General features: G+C 30.1%; 2 protein-coding genes across 2 annotated transcripts; both read left to right on the top strand.

Moving 5' to 3' along the window:
* Positions 1 to 1,046: 1,046 nt before the first annotated feature.
* Positions 1,047 to 2,477, top strand: LOC115698224 (RING-H2 finger protein ATL74). Its single transcript, XM_030625424.2, has one exon. The coding sequence runs from the start codon at positions 1,592 to 1,594 to the stop codon at positions 2,231 to 2,233; it is 642 nt and encodes a 213-aa protein (XP_030481284.2). The 5' UTR covers positions 1,047 to 1,591; the 3' UTR covers positions 2,234 to 2,477.
* A 5,940-nt stretch (positions 2,478 to 8,417) lies between these two features.
* On the top strand, positions 8,418 to 11,674 carry LOC115696921 (probable arabinose 5-phosphate isomerase). The gene is made up of 4 exons (XM_030623820.2): positions 8,418 to 8,574; positions 9,716 to 10,538; positions 10,763 to 10,986; positions 11,262 to 11,674. The coding sequence occupies exons 2-4, from the start codon at positions 9,867 to 9,869 to the stop codon at positions 11,416 to 11,418; spliced, it is 1,053 nt and encodes a 350-aa protein (XP_030479680.2). The 5' UTR covers positions 8,418 to 8,574; positions 9,716 to 9,866; the 3' UTR covers positions 11,419 to 11,674.
* Positions 11,675 to 15,209: the final 3,535 nt, after the last annotated feature.

Raw genomic sequence — 15,209 nt, 5'->3', positions numbered from 1 at the left:
TGCTTTGTCTTCACTCACACGCATCCTGGGAAAACTTCCCAGGAGGTCACCCATCCTTGAAATTGCTCCAAGCCAAGCACGCTTAACTGTGGAGTTCTTTCGAGATGGGCTACCGGAAAACAAGATGCACCTTGTTGACATAGGTAGTACCAATCAATCCATTTAAGCCCTCTTCAACTGTGTAGTCCCATACCTACACAGTCTCAGAATCATCCCACTTGACCTTCCCCAGGCGGTGTGGGATTGCACAGCTTACCCGGTGTTTCCCCTTACAGATCACGGGACTACTGACTGTCACAAGTTAAGCCTGAAATATTCAGTTTTCGAGACGATATGGGCTCATATTTTGTAGTCATTGGGCGACACTTTTTGTAGAAAACATATTTTGAAGTTGTTGTAAAATTTTAACGGAATCTTATAGTTATGTAAATATAAGTATTTATTATAAAATTTAAATTAAAAATGTTCTAATTTATCATGTTTTTTTATAAACTCTTTGATTAGCATAGACGTGTATAGTAATTAAAAAATCACTGTAACATGTCTAATCAAATAGGGGCATTATTATTAAGTATTAGTAATGTTTAAAATTATAAATTAACAGTTTACGAGTAACTAGTGAAATTATACTAATAATAATATGATACATTCAAGATAAAGTTCACCATTATTTGTAAAATTGATTTTTGTATCACCCATTATAAATACAATATGTGCTCCAATCTTTCTAAGTAAAAAAGTTGTATTACATTTACATTTACCACTTAGGTTAAGCTCAAAACAACATAATAGTAATAACTTATAGAAATTGTGTATTAATTTAGTCTATTCTATAATAAAGAACTACAACTTTATTAATCCATATCACCCAAGTAAATTCAATCTAGTTGTCTCCCACTCTTAAGTAACAAATTCAAACTATCCTTATGATCTTCTAACTAACGCAAGTAAACTATATAAAAGAAAAAATAATAACACTAATAACAAAAGCACTAGTGTAGCTTGCCAAGTGGTAATTTTTTTAAAACAATAACAATAAAGTAATCAAAAGAGCATTTAATTTGGCTTTTCTATTATTCACACACCACGTGTACATTTAGGTATAGATTTACAACAATTTTCTTGGTAATACTTTTACCAATTTTTTTAATTAAAAAATACATCTACTCTTCTATTAGTAGTGTATATACCTCCACATATATATATACACCTATATACTAGTATGTCTCCCTCAATAACTACAATCTTCTCACTCAAATAATTTCCCTCAAACCCATTAAACACTTTTCAATTTTCTCATCTTCTCAACCAAAAAAAAAGTGTCAACAACAACAACAACAACAACACTATTTAGTATCCATAGAATTTGCTCAAAATATCTATTTTTAATTTATTTTTTTTCTTTTTATTTTCTCAAGTGAGAAAATTCTATTAATCTTCTTCCTCTTCTTCTTCTTATCATTAGGGCAAAAAAAAGCAAAAGTTGATATTTTGATTGATTGAGACAAAATCATCATCAAAAGAAACAAACCCAAATCACAATTCACCTTTTCTCAAATTGGGATTCTCTCAATTTCGAATCTTTCCAACCATGAGTCGCCGGATTCTCGATGCAGCTCTAACAGTTCCGTCGCCGGCAACGGCAACAACAACCACTAACGGAAACAGAACCAGAGATTCCTTCATCAGCGAAACGAATTTCGACACCAACATGGTAATAATCTTAGCCGCTTTGCTCTGCGCTTTGATCTGTGCTCTGGGTCTGAACTCAATCGTTCGATGTGTTCTTCGTTGCAGTAACCGGTTAACCGAAACGCCGGAGCAAGCTGCAGCGAGACTTGCGAGAACTGGGTTGAAAAAAAGCCGACTCCGGCAACTACCCGTGGCTGTTTACGGGTCTGGGATGGAGATTCCGAGCAGTGAATGTCCGATCTGTTTGGGGGATTTTGAAGATGGTGAGAAAGTTAGGGTTTTGCCGAAATGTAATCATGGGTTTCATGTGAGGTGTATTGATACTTGGTTGGTTTCGAATTCTTCTTGTCCGAATTGTCGTCATTCGCTTTTGGAACAGAAGCAAACGACGTCGTTTTTGGTTAGGGGAAGAAATGAAATTGAAAACCCAGAAAATGGAGGAGAAAGTTCGTCGGAAAATGAAAGAAAAGAGTTGCCGGAAAATGTTTCCGGTGGTGAAGAAGGTAGGGTTGTTATAACGGTTCATGATGAGTTAAGCTAAGTTTAAGCTTTGTTATTATTATTAGAAAATGGCTTTTTTTTTTCTTGAAAAAAAAAATTAATGAAGGAAAAGGGTTGTTGTGATTATTGTTATGATAATCATGATTAGTCTTTGATTTTTTTTTTTTAAGATTTTAGAAGTAAGGGAAGATTTAGTAGAGAGTGGTGAAAAAGTGTAGTATTTTGAGTTAATTTATGTAATTAAATTTTGATTGAAATGAAAATTATGAAATGATATTTATAAATATATATCATTATTCAACTTACTTCTTTAAATTAAAATTTTAAGTAAAATCTTATTGAATTATTACTAAATTTAAAGTATCATCAAACTTATTTATATATAATATTTTTATTTCAAAATATATTTTAAAATTAAAAAAAATGATAAAAATAAAAAAATATTATAAATTTTGAAATAAATTTTTATAATTTTTAAATAATAATATTATAATTTATATGTACTAATATAAATATAGTTAGTTAATTTTAAAAAATAGATGATACTTTAAATTTATTAATAAATCAGTAACTTTGAAAGACTAACTACAAATAGATTAATAAACTTTTTTTATGATAATACTTTTTAAGTTTATTTTTATTTTGTTTGTAAATTTAATCATTTAATAATTAACTTATAACTGTATACATTTGTATATTAATATATTTGGTATGTTTTTATTGAATTTGAAGTTTAAGTATTCACAGCAACAATATTCTCAAGTGATATTTAATAGTGAAATCTAATTAACAGTTCAAATTTACAAATAAACTTAAAGGTGTATTGCTAAAAAAAAATAAAAAATTAAGTGTACAAAACTTAAAGCAACTAATTATTTTTTTAATAAACAATTATGAAAAGATAGTTGTGGAGATATTTTGTACTTATGAAAAAGATTGATTATATAATGAAACAACAAATTTTGTATTTTTCTATATATACAAAAATAAAAAGGACATTATGATATCATTATGTTTAATTATTAAGATTTTGTGGTGATATTTTAGGGATGGTTATCAATATTTTCCAACTAATATTGATATTTTTGGGTATATTTTAGCATTTCTTATGCATTATTTAAGTATGTTTGTGTTTAGAAGTAAGTTAAGTAGGTGAGAATGTGAGATGATGAGATTAGCACTAAAAGCAAAGAAAGAAAATGGTTTATTGTAATTTAATACTTCTTAAATTGATTTAGTAGTTTTTTTTTTTTTTTTTTTTTTTTTTTTGTGGGATAAATGAGGACCATGTTATCTTAAAGTGTATACACAAACCAAATATTTTTTAAAGTAATAATAAATAAATTTATATAAACCAATTAGAGTTTGACAAGATTGAGTCATTTTACACTTTTAGACTATTGTTTGAAAAATGAGTATTTTGTATAAAGATTCACAAAAGACAAAACACCATCAAAATATTCTTCTTCTTCTTCTTTTTCCCCTAAAATAGACCATAAATTATAATAGAGAGAAGTACTATAAATTTAATTTTCTTAACATTTAATGTGAACTTGCTTGTTTAGTGTGATAATGTAGACACTAAACAATGCTAAATAAAGATTTGTTTGTAGTAAAAATGTGTAACCTAACTCACCTTTTGCAGTTAAGTCCCTAACACCTTTTTCTTTACATATTAGTCTCCGACCTATTAAAAAGATAGCAATATTGGTCTTTTTTAGTTCTTCATTTATTTTTTTTATTAAATATATAGAGGATATAGTTTGGTATGAGGAGATCACGATTTTTGTTTTATTAAAAAAGTTGAAATGGGTGATTTAATAATCTATAACTGCAATAGGTGTGCTACTAAATAATTAAATTTTATTTTTAGCACTGTAAATTATAAATAATCTTTTTTTTTTGTATAAGTGATTTTAGAAAATTAGAATGTACACGATTTTAAAAGAAAAAAATATTAGACTAAGCACGACGGTTTTTGAAGGTGTTTTATAAAATTACCCTAAAAATCATAACTCTACAAAGTTATAGTTAGTGAACAATCTTATTTTCTTAAATCAAAAAGGGAAATTTACATACTATACTAACTTTTATCATTTTTTTACAAAATTATTGCCAAACGGTATTTTTTATTTTTTTACTGTATTTTTTTATAAGTTTCATACTGCAGTATACTGTGTTAAGTTTTCAATGGTGTTCTACTGGTGTTTTACTAGTGTTCTACTGTTGTTTTGAGTTATACTGCTTTGTGTTTTACTGGTGTTTTATAAAAATACAGTATTTTTGAAAAAATTTCCGTGTGACAGTATTTTTGTAAAAATTAACCCAAATTCCAGTATTTTTGTAAGTTCCCATCAAAAATCCTATCTATTTTTATAAAATATCAAGTTTTTTTTTTTCTTTAAGACGAATCAAGTCATCAAAATCAAATAAAGCATTAGTGAATCTTTGATATTGGACCACCCCACTATAATTGTAAGTGTTTGGTTTCACCAATTGGAAATGTGGCCCATTATGGCCCATTATTAAGTATAGCAAGCAATCCATTATTATCCCTACTTGCATAGGATTTGGATTAATTTGTTTTTCTTTTTTGCTATATTCTATAACATCCATCCCCTTTTTAATTTCAATTATAATTTTGATCGTGACATATTTTTATAAATGTATATATTAATTTATATTTAAAAAACATAGCTAAATTTATAGATTATGCTATGATATCTTTTTATTTAAGATATTTTTATGTTGCATTCATTATTTATTTTAGGAACTAATGAGTAAAGTAAAGCAAATTACTCATATAATTACCCAAAAAAGGTAAATGTGCAAAGAAAATAATTAACGTCACTTTTAAAATTAAAATATAAAAATATTTTTTGTAAACTCTTATGTTCAAATAATTTTTATATATATATATAATAATAATAACTTGAAAACTTTATAAAAGTAACAAAAAAAAAATAACATAAAAATAATACAAAAATATCAAAAGGCCGTATTTCCTTAATAAAATTTTAAAAATCGTAAAAATATTTTATCTCGTGCAACCGTCGTATTTTATAATTTTTTTTTTTGTTATTTTTATATATTTTAAATAATCCTAATATAAAAAGTAACCAAACATTTAAAAAAAAAACTACACAAATAACAAAAAATCAACAATAAAACAACAACAAAGTACAACATAAAAATAATATGAAAATATCAAAAGACTATATTTTCTATAAATAAAATCCTGAAAACCATACAAATATTTAAAATTTTGTACATCCGTCATATTTTTGTTATTTTTTTTATTTTTGTGTATTTTTGAAATAATCCTAATATAAAAGTAACCAAATATGTAAATATTCCATTTATATACTCATCACCAAAAAGGCCGAAAACGACAATCTCTGAGATATGGGCTTCGTAAACAAGCCCAGCCCAAAAGCATCAAAGGCTTTCCAGCCCGTACCCAAGCCCGATCTATTCCGTTACCCGAATCGCATTTTTCGGGTTTAAAATTCGAAAAATAACGGTAACTTCATCTTCTTCAACGGCTACTTCCTTTACCACTGAAAATCTTCAGAGAAAAATGCAAACAGAGGAAAATTCCCAACGATCATGGAGAATCGAAGTTCGAGCAAAAGCAAAGAACTTTAATTTCAAATTCAAAGCAAAGAAAATCGAACCCAATTGGAAAATCCACCGACTCTCTCTTCTCCTCAAGATCAGAAGCTTTTTCATCCGAGTCAACTCAGTTTCTACCGATTCAACAACTCGTAGCCGACCAACTTTGATTCCGAAATTCCTTCGAATCGCCACAAAAGCCCGATCGAAACCATCGATTAATCGAAAATCCGAAACCCGATTTGGTCTAAAAAGAATTCAACATTGTTGTTATGTTGTGATTAATTATATAAGATCATCATCTTCTTCTTCATTGGAATTTGTTAAAGAAAGAAGAAGAAAGCTTTGGCTTTTTGTAGTTGCATCAATGGTGGGTTTGGGTTGCTCTATGGTTGATTTAAGTTATTGTATGAAATTTGGTAAAAGATTGTACTCTTCTTCAAAGTTTGTTTGGAATTTATGGAAATATTTTGTGTAATTATTTTGTATTGATTAGAAACAAAGATATTGTTTCTTGGCCATTCCAAATGTCTTGAATTTACCTCATATAGCTTTGTTATAAACAAGACAATAAGCCCATTACATGAAAGATTTATAAAATATGGACACAAACATGATTCGAATAAATTTCGTATAATGTCGAACTCGTAAAATCTCTTGTCGTGTATTGTATAAGCGGGTTGTTAGCTAAATTTTTGTTTTTAGTGTCATTGAGTTGTGTGGAGTAAATTTATTTCAGTTAGCTAACACAGACACGACCCGTAACACAAAAATTGATAAAACATGAGTGTCAAATTCATAAAATCTCTAGTCGTATTTGTGTCAAACTTGTTTGTCATTATTTAAATTGCCACATCTATGTATCAAACCACACTGCAACACTATTTTTGAGGTGCACTTAGTAGTGTAAAAATTTGTAGTACACCCCTATTATTTTCAACATCTCGTAAAATTTTTAGTTTAATTTTTTTCATAATCATTTATGTTATAATTATTTAAATTTATGTTGTAATTATTTAAGATATTTTATAAAATTTTAAAAATTAAAAAAAATTAACACGTCGAAAGTATATTTAAATAGTATTGGGGTGCAACCAAAGTCTTCTAGAAATAGGAGGCATCATGAATATCAGAAAAAGATACAAAATTTAATCATGTGAATGAATCCTTAGAATATCAAACAAAGGAGATTAGTCTCAATGCTTGAGAAAAGAGCAAGCACTCTCGAGGTAGAGTGGATAGATGAAAAATCAAGTGAAGATACATCCAAACAAATATTATATTACACAATTTTTTTTATTTTAATTACGCAAGGAAAATAAATTATTTAAAACTTACACAATGAAAAAATAAAAAGAGTAAAAAAAATTTTAGAAGCCAAACATATGAAATAATTTTTTGGTGCATTATAGAAGCACCAAAAAAGTGTTAAAGGATAACAATTGTGTTGTTGATCTCTTGTCACCTAGGGGTGGGTGGGATATTCATAAGCTAAAAAGTCTTTTCGACCATGAGACTGTTTTTACTATACTCAAGAATGGAAACCCTCCTGGTATTGGCAAGGATAGTTGGTTGTGAACTTTGGAGAGTGACGTGCGATTCTCTTGTAAATCAGCTTATCTGGCCCAAACTTTGGATAGAACGCCTCACTGTGACGTCGCTCCAACTCTTTGGAATAAACTTTGGAATAGTAACATTATGGAGCGTCATAAGGTTCTCTGGTGGTGCATCCTCTCTCAAGCTCTTCCGGTTCGAGCAGTGATTGGAAGAAGATTTCTGATTGAGGATACTAGAAATGGTGATGCACTTGTGGCGTTCGTCACCTTGGGAAATTTTCTCGGTGTGCGAGACTGGTCTTCGAGTTTGGGATTGGGTGAAGTTCATTTGGAGCCTTAACAATAGGGGTATCAGGGCTGAGGATGTCTTTCTCTATGCTTCTATTGTTGTTGACAATATTTGGCGGATGCGTAATGATGTGGTTCACAACAATAGCCCTCCTGATGTTTTGAAATGTATTGACATCATTTGTTCTTCTTTTGCAGAGTTACATACTACTCTTTTGCCTAGTCCTTCGTCGCTGTTGAGGGATTGCTGGACTCCACCACCTCTAGATTGGATCAAGTTTAACTGTGATGTTCGTGTGGGCTTGGAGAGTATGTGCACAGTTGTAGTTGCAAGGAATCATCTAGGAAGTGTGATTCGTATTCACACGTCCCGGTTGGATTTCTCAGATGCTCTTTGTGGAGAAGCTGCGGCCTGCTGCTTGGCGGTGTCTGTTGCGATGGAGCTACAATATAAGTATATTATTGTGGAGAGTGACTCGATGCTAGCTATCAATGCTCTTAATGGGAAGGTGTCCCATTGCGCTCTAGAGAACTATGTCTCCTTTTGTACTAAGTCTTCTCCTTATTTCATATGTTGTAATTTTTCGAATATTAGTAGGTCTTGTAACTTTGCGGCCCATAATGTGGCTAAATGGACTTTTACCACCAGATATACGGATCTATTCCGATCAACTCTTTACCGGAGAACATTTTGTGTAATGACCATGAGATCTAATATCTATCTAATATATAACTACGCTTACTATCAAAAAAAAAAAAAAAGTTAAAAATAAATTAAAAAATAATTTAATTTTAATTATGTAAAATGTCCCATCTCCATTTTGGAGCTCTGAGATTTTGATTTCTTGGACTAAACTCACCAAATCGAAGCCACCGATTCCAAATCCTACAACTTTTCCCTTCTTCCAAGTTGCACCACCTGGTAATTTTCCATTTCTTGTCTTTGATTTCATTCTCTCTCTCTCTCTCCTTTATTTTCTGGTTTGGATTTTTCTCGGAAACTTTGGTATTTGATTTTCCTTTTTCCTTGTCTTAATGGAATTAAGAGATTTATGTGGTAATAAATTCAATGGGCAAGTAGTTAGTTTTTCTGTAGCTAGAATTTAGGGTTTTAGATTGGATCAAATTAAAGTGTTTTTCTTTGATATTAAATTTTGAAATTGAAGTGGGCAATTCTCTTCAGAAGATTAGGATTAAATTCATCTGGTTGTTTGATTCTCCATAGTGTTCTACATTGGCATTCATGATTTAGAAATTGTGTGTATATTATTACCATTTGAATTGAAATGTTATAATAATATGAATATGTATTAATAATGAATCATACTATATTTTTTGTTCTAATCTGGATGGAAAGAAGCTTCTGATTTTGGTTCAATAAACAAATTTCTGTTTCTTTCATGTGAATCAATCCCATTTGTATGGTGTTTGTTCTTATTATATCAGTACTGTGTTGATAAACTGTTTGATGACATTGAGAAACTTCTTTCCAAATAAAATCTAATTTATGGTTTTTCTAGGCAATTTGAATTGTAATTGTTAGCTACTCATAGTGACAAATAACTTACCTTGGAACAATGTTGTGTTGTTGATTAAAGAGATAATTTTGTAGTTGAGAAGCAAAATAGGCAATGCTTCATTAGTAACATGTTTAGAGAAGTAATGGACCAAAATGATTTGAATAGCTACCATCTACTAACTTGTTTAGAGAAGTTTTATGAACAATTATGGTTTATTCATTTGCTTCTCTTTAGCATTGTTGTTAGTATTTGACATGTTTCTGTTAAAATAATAGACACAAGAAATTCTATTAGACATGCATTTCTTATATAGCTAAGAAGATATGAATATAATATGAAGAACATGTTGTAGTTATACAGTTGATTTGGGAATGGTTGCTTAGATTCTGCTATTTTTTTTTCCTTTTATACAGTTGATTTGTCTATTTCTAATAACAAAAGATATCATTTTTAATTTATTACTTCTTCTTCAACTGATTTATATGTGTATATGTATATACTCATTTACAATTCATATGCTATTTTCTTTTCTTTTCTTTGCAGATCATCATCAGATAACATAAGCTTCTTTCTGAGTATTGAGTATATAATTCATTTCTCTCTTGATTATGAGTTCAGGTATAGAATATTCATAATTTGTGATTAACTCAACTAGAGATTGTTCATAATTGGTGTTTGGATCATAACTCCAATAATGGGTTCTCTACCAGCAACAGTTCCGGAGTTCCATTTCCCGGACTCTTCTTCCAAACAAACCCCAATCCATAACCAATCCTCCATTGATGAAACTACACTCCTCAACCTTTTCAAATCTCAACAAGATTACCTCAATTTCTTCTTCAACAATCTCGACATTTTCCAAACGCTAACTTTCACCAGAACCCTCCTAGATTCCTCTGGCACCGTCTTCTTCTCCGGCGTAGGCAAGTCTGGCTTTGTCGCCCGAAAGATTTCCCAGACTCTTGTCTCGCTTGGCGTTCCCTCTGGATTTCTTTCTCCTGTTGATGCACTCCATGGTGATATTGGCATTATCACCAAGAGAGATGTTTTGGTTCTCTTTAGTAAGTCTGGGAACACTGACGAGCTTCTAAGACTTGTTCCTTGTGCCAAGGCCAAAGGGGCTTATTTGATCTCGGTGACATCTGTGGAGGACAATGCCCTTGCTAGGGTTTGTAATATGAATGTGCATTTGCCTCTTGAGAGGGAACTCTGCCCTTTCAATTTGGCCCCTGTGACGTCGACTGCAATTCAGATGATTTTTGGGGACACGGTGGCAATCGCGCTCATGGGTGCTAGGAATTTGACAAGGGAGGAGTACGCCTGTAATCATCCCGCCGGTCGGATTGGAAAAAGCCTCATCTTCAAGGTGCAATGCTCTTCTATCAATCTTTCTCTTCATTCATTCCTTTCCTTTTGTGAATTTGAATTTGATATGTGTATAAATATTGAACTGTGATGTTGGGTGTTTACTCAATTTCTCTGCTAATCATTGTTTGAATGATGATTTTGTGTTAGTGTGTTGTGTTTGCAACTATATATTGAAAGCTTGATCATAACAATGGAGTCAAATTTTATGTAAATGGGTGGCAGGTGACAGATGTAATGAAGAAACAAGATGAGTCACCTGTTTGTAAAGAGACAGATCTTATAATGGATCAGCTAGTTGAGCTAACAAGTAAAGGGTGTGGATGTCTACTTGTTATAGACCAAGATTATCATTTGATTGGTACTTTTACAGATGGTGATCTTCGTCGTACTCTCAAGGCTAGTGGCGAAGCCATCTTCAAGCTCACTGTTGGAGAAATGTGTAATAGGTAATGAAAGAAAACTGAAAAATGATACATGTTATACCGAAAATTAAATAAATTGGAACGAATTACCGAATGAAATTTCTGGCTGAGTGTATAAGTGTTGCACTCTCACACACTTCACTTCTCTTATAATTTTATTTGTAAAACTCACTCAAAGTTCCAACAATTACCATTTTTCATAATTTAGATTTTAGAATAGAAACATGGCCTATAAGTGGATATGATATGATTGTTACTTTGATCAAATTTTTCAAGTAATTTGTTTTCACCATTTACAGGAACCCAAGAACCATTAGTCCAGATGCAATGGCTGTAGAAGCCATGAAAAAGATGGAAGCTCCACCGTCCCCGGTACAGTTCTTGCCTGTTGTCGATTATGAAAACAGAGTAATCGGAATTGTCACACTGCATGGATTAGTTTCAGCTGGCTTATAATATGTATGATTCTCTTTCATCTATTGAATTTGATTATATTCTTTACCAGTTATTCTTTTATTATAGGAACTCAACCCACCTCTTTAGTAAAGGTTTCATGTGTATTGTATCAGTATAGGTCTTCTATACTATAATTTATATATAAATATTAGATAGTTAATTATTTTAACAATGTCATCACTGGTTTTTAAGCATTGTGGTTTTGTGACTCTGAATATGAAACATGTCAAACTACATTCTGATTTCTGAAGCTTAATGATTGTTCATTTCATTACAATTTCATTCTTTGGTTTGGTTTTGAAAACTTTATAAAAATCAAACTCTTCTGGATTAACATGATAGTAGAATGAGTACCATGCTTGTATCTGGATTTCAAACCGTGTAGTTTTAACCCTAATCATGGTTCAACATTATCGCTCGATAGAGAATCAAATTAGATTTACCAATGAATCACGAAATAAATATGATTTTAATTTTTTAGAAGTAATTCGTGGAATCATACATTACATCTTTTCTTTCCTACAAATCAATACGCCCCAAGCACTACACTTAGATTTATTGGATTTATATTTGGGAAATTTGAATTTCTATGCTTACATTAGGGAATAATTTTTTTCCTAAACTTAAAATAGGGAATATTGGTAAAATGAGATAACATTTTCTTAATTCCCACAATACCCCCCCATTTGAAACCATCAGCCCTCTCTCTCTTTCGCCTCTCTTTCTCTCTTTCTCTCTCGCTCGGTGCCGCACCCACACACCCACGGCAGACCACCCACGGCAGACCACTCACGCCGTCGACGCTCAACCCCGACCAACCAGAACCGGCGACTCCGAACCCCACGAAAATGCCCCTCTCTCTTCCTCTCTCTCACTGTGAGTGACCGCCCACTTGACCGCCCCCACTATTTCACCGCCCCCACCCCCAAACGCACCACCACGACTCACCTCCACCACCCACCCACTGTACCGCCCCCTCTCACTCTCTTCGTCTCTCTCTCGGACCGAACAGAAAAAAAAAAAAAAAACATATGGTTCCGACCATCGGACCATATGCCTTTTTTTTTTTGTTTCAATTTGAGGAAAACGAAGAGAGAGAGGCACATGATCCGATGGTCGGACCATATGTTTTTTTTTTTTGTTCGGTCGAGAGAGAGAGAGAGAGAGAGAGAGAAAAAAAGTAGATAGAGGAGGGTATTTTTGGAGTTTTGAAAAAAGAGTCATATTTTTCATAGTGTAAAATATATTGGTTCAAAAAAATTTTTTTGAACATTTTTAAGTATAAAAAATCAAATTTCCCTTATATTTAGTCATATAATTTGCAGATCATCATCATATAACATAATCTTCTCTCTGAGTATTGAGTTATGCATATGATTAGTATATATTTATAATTAGTGATTAAATCAACTAGGGATTGTTCATTCTAGTTGATTACTTGTATATAATTAGATTAAGCCAAAATCTAATGGAGATGGAAAGTTGAGTGAAATTCAATGAAGAATTTCCTTTCAATATTCTAGCTTGGTTTTCTTGCTTTTAGCTGTGAAGAAACTTCAACCCATAAAGTTATTATTATGAAATTTAATCATAATTTGTTAGGAATTCATTGAAATTGGATAGGTATTTTTCTTTCATATGGGACTAAGTATGTATTTATTTATTTATATATATATAGTCTCTCTTTAAATTTACACTAAACTTTGGGAAATAGACCAATTTAAAAGTTACTTTATGAACATTATGTCTAATTTTTTGCTATGTGTTATTAGAAGTTTTATTTTGTAGAAAAGTTTGATAAAAGAGATCATCATGCAAAATTATTAAACAATAAATAAATAAATACTTTTTTTTTCCAAAGTAATTATTGAATATTACGTTTAATTAAGTATTAGATCTAATATAATTTTATTATACAAAATTATAAGTTTATAGTACACCTCTTAATTTGGACATTTATGAAATTTGTTTTGTTCACTTTTCATTTTTTTTTTATTATTATAATCTTACACATTATAGTTATTTGAGAATATTATTTATAGTATCAAAAATAAAATTTAACTATAAAGTATTCAAAAATTTCTAAAAATATTTAAATTATCGTAAATAATTACAACATATACAAAAATAAAAAAAAAATAAAAAAAGTGTAAGGAAATTTCAAAACATATAAAATATAACACTACTTTTTGGGATGTATATGTATTAATAGATTTTTCATAAAACAATTAAGCATGTGTTGGGCCCACTTTCTTTTCTTTTCATTTTCTTACAGAAAAGTTCCAAGAACACCAACTGTTAGAGCAAATAACTCTAAAGAAAGGTGATGGGGATGATGAATTTATTGATAAATGGCATCAACCTAAATAAAATTTTGAAAAGAAATGGGGTGGCAAAGATAACACATCAATAAAACATATGTAGCTAAGGTATAAGCTATAACATTAATAGATTTACACCAATAAGAAATGCAAGCCTATCCGAAACTAGAAAAACTAAGGACAATATCTAATGAATTGTCCAATTGGAATCAAGCTTGTAATGGAATCAAAGTCACCATTACAATGTTTGATTTGTGTTTCTAATCTTTGTAATGTAATTTTATTATAATGGGCATTACACTAATCTTATGAATTCTCATTATACTCTTACACCTCGTGAGAATTACAATAACAACTAAATAATAAAAAGATAATTTTACACTTTCTCTTTCTCACTTTGAAAATATAAATAAATAAATAAAGCAAGGATATTTTTATCAATTCAATTCTAATTACAATGTTCATTACAAAATAAACCAAACATGGTAATAGTATTCCCATTACTATTACCATTACTATTCCTATTACTATTACAATTACATTTCGGTAAACCAAACACCACTATATTTTCAAAAGAATATTTGTGGCATAAGTATCTAAAGTTTTGAATTTGTAATTAGCATGGTGATTTTTTTTTTAAAAATATTAGTACTCAATGTTAGTAAAACTGTAATTTTTGTCCAGTTTCATCAATACATATTTAGGGTTTAGGGTTTAGGGTTGTACTTTTGTTATGGCTTCTCAGTTATGTAATTTTGCGACTTATAAGACCATTTCCAATAAATGGTATAAATTTTGAACTTAATTTGGCTTAAGAACTAAGTCAATGTTATATTTAGCTTAAATTTTATAATTTTGTTCTAATGCATTGATGATAAATTAATTTTATCAAAAAATAAAATTAATTTATCTTTAATTTGACACAAATGTGTGTTAAATTTGGTACAACTTTTAACATGTGCCAAATTCAGACCACATTATACATCATTATTATTCGGAGTTTTAATTTTATGAACATGGGTTACAAAATACATATATACTATTTTTATAACACTTTTTTAGAGATGCTCTAATGTGGCTAATTAGACTTTCACCTAAAATTTAATTAATTGAAGTGTCATCAATATCAGTAAATATTTTATGTAATGATTGTGAGGTTTAATTTTCAATGATTTTTGTTTTTTTAAAAAAAGCTTTTGAACTACAATTTAAACTTTTTTTGGTTAATTAAAATTTTTAGCCCCTGAACTTTGACATGTATCAAATCATGTCCCTTGAATTTTTTTGGTCATTAAAAATTCTTCTTGAATTTAAGGACTTTTGTTTAATTTTATATAATTTTACTAATTTGGTGATTGTCTATGTATTAAATTATACTCAAACTTTGATATGTACTAAATTATATTCTTAAATTTTGATTCATGTCAGACTTTTTTTATTAAAATTGTATAAAAATCTTTAAATTTAACA

Source organism: Cannabis sativa, chromosome 7, assembly GCF_029168945.1.
Source record: "Cannabis sativa cultivar Pink pepper isolate KNU-18-1 chromosome 7, ASM2916894v1, whole genome shotgun sequence".
Taxonomy (NCBI): domain Eukaryota; kingdom Viridiplantae; phylum Streptophyta; class Magnoliopsida; order Rosales; family Cannabaceae; genus Cannabis; species Cannabis sativa.
Note: the sequence above shows the minus strand (reverse complement) of the source record. Positions and strands in the feature narration are given on the sequence as shown.